Raw genomic sequence first — 1,820 nt, 5'->3', positions numbered from 1 at the left:
TTAAAATTGCTACACCGAGGGACAGATTACTGGGCTCTGGGGGAAAATAGCGGGGATTGCAACTCAAAGACCTATAAGAAATTACACTAAAATGTTTCAAAGGGATAAAAAAAGCAGAGAGAGCCTGGAGACGTTTGAGGTTGTGAATGTGCTGCTGGCTGGAGGAGTGAATGAGGTTAATGAAAATATTTTTAATTTAGCTACAGGTGGAGACAATTCATTCGTTCTTGAAAGCTCTTGAGCTGAAAAAGCTTTAATGGGTGTTTTACGCTACGTTCCATTGTTAATTTCTTCTAACTGGGACTCGTTTCATTATTGATCAGATCAATGAACGGTGGAGCGGGGCTGGCGCCAAAAGGCAGTTTTTTGAATTTTAAGTTAAGCTCTGACTAATGATTGGCCAGAACTTGCTCGGCGGAGCCTCATTGGTGGGAGCGAAGATTCGTCACATTATAGGGCGAGTATCAGAGGGGGAGCCTTGTTACTCTGGATCTGTAACAGCAGCAAAGAGTCCTGTGGCACTTTATATATAGACTAACAGATTTAACACCAGTCTTTCAAACGCTTAACTCTGTGGCTCAAATATTGTATTGTACAGAACATCCAGACTAGCTGTATCCAGCTAATTCATTATTATTTAACTCTGTTATTGTAGTAGTGCTTAAGGGCCTGGCTAGGATGGCCTCCACAGTGCTACCATAAAATAAATGACAGTCTCTGAGGCAAAGTTACAGTAAGAGACGAGTTTCTAAAGGACCAGAAGAGACCACTGGGGTCTGCATTCTAGCCTAACAGAAGCCACCGGCCTTTCCCAAAATCCTGTTTGAACTAGAGCACCCGCATTTAGTAGAAGAATCATCCCATCTTGATTTTATAATTGCCAGTGCTAGAGACTCCACTATAACCCTTGGTAAATTGCCCCAATGATTAATTACCTTCACTGTTCTAAATATACACCTTATTTCCAGTCTAAATTCACCTAGCATAAGTTCCAGATACTGGAACTTGTTAGACCTTTGACTGCTAGAGTAACTAGCCCATTATCAAATATTTGATCCCCAAGTAGGTACGGACACTCCCCGGGTTATGCAAGACCCAACTTACCAAATTTGCACTTACGGAAAAAGTTCCTTAAGCCCAAAATAAGATTTTTGAGTTGCAGAAATTTTTGCGTAATGTACGAGTATATGTTTCTGACTCACGCAAAATTTGAGTTACACAAGGCTTTCCGGAACGGAACAATTGCGTAAGTGGGAGGGCGTCTGTAGTTATAGCGCATAGGGGATAAAAGTCACCCCTTAATCTTATGTTTATTAAACTAAATAGATTGAGAGTCAAGAAGCTCACTCAGCAGCTCTGGAACAATTTGTACAGTGGAGGTGCTGAAAGCCATTGAAGCAAACTGTAACAAATTTATTTGAGCATAAGCTTCCCTGGGATAAAACCCACTTCATCAGATACATGTAGTGGAAAATACAGTAGGAAGTCATATGTACACAGAGAACTTGAAAAAAAGGGTGTTGCCATATACACTATAACGAGTGATCAGTTAAGGTGGTCTATTATCAGCAAGAGGGAAAAAAAAACCTTTTGTAGTGCTAATCAGGATGGCTCATTTCCAACAGTTGATAAGAAGGTGTGAGTAACAGTAGGGGAAAAATAATCCTGGGGAAACAGTTTTACTTTATGTAATGATCCATCCACTTTGCTTTTAAACCCTGTTCTAGTCCCGGCCTTCACAACCTCCTCAGCCAAGGAGTTCCACAAGTTTACTGTGCGCTGCCTGAAGAACTTCCTTTTATTTGTTTTAAACCTGCTGC

General features: G+C 40.9%; 1 protein-coding gene across 1 annotated transcript in view; it reads left to right on the top strand.

Moving 5' to 3' along the window:
- Positions 1-1,175: 1,175 nt before the first annotated feature.
- Positions 1,176-1,820, top strand: part of LOC116823912 (histone H2B type 1-B-like) — a 4,565-nt gene continuing 3,920 nt past the window's right edge. Inside the window, exon 1 of the mRNA XM_032778842.2 lies at positions 1,176-1,246. Coding sequence (XP_032634733.1) covers positions 1,176-1,246 — 71 coding nt within the window. The remainder of the gene's footprint in view (positions 1,247-1,820) is intronic.

The sequence above is a fragment of the Chelonoidis abingdonii genome, chromosome 11, assembly GCF_003597395.2.
Source record: "Chelonoidis abingdonii isolate Lonesome George chromosome 11, CheloAbing_2.0, whole genome shotgun sequence".
NCBI classification, from domain to species: domain Eukaryota; kingdom Metazoa; phylum Chordata; order Testudines; family Testudinidae; genus Chelonoidis; species Chelonoidis abingdonii.
This window is presented reverse-complemented; position numbering and strand designations above follow the sequence as displayed.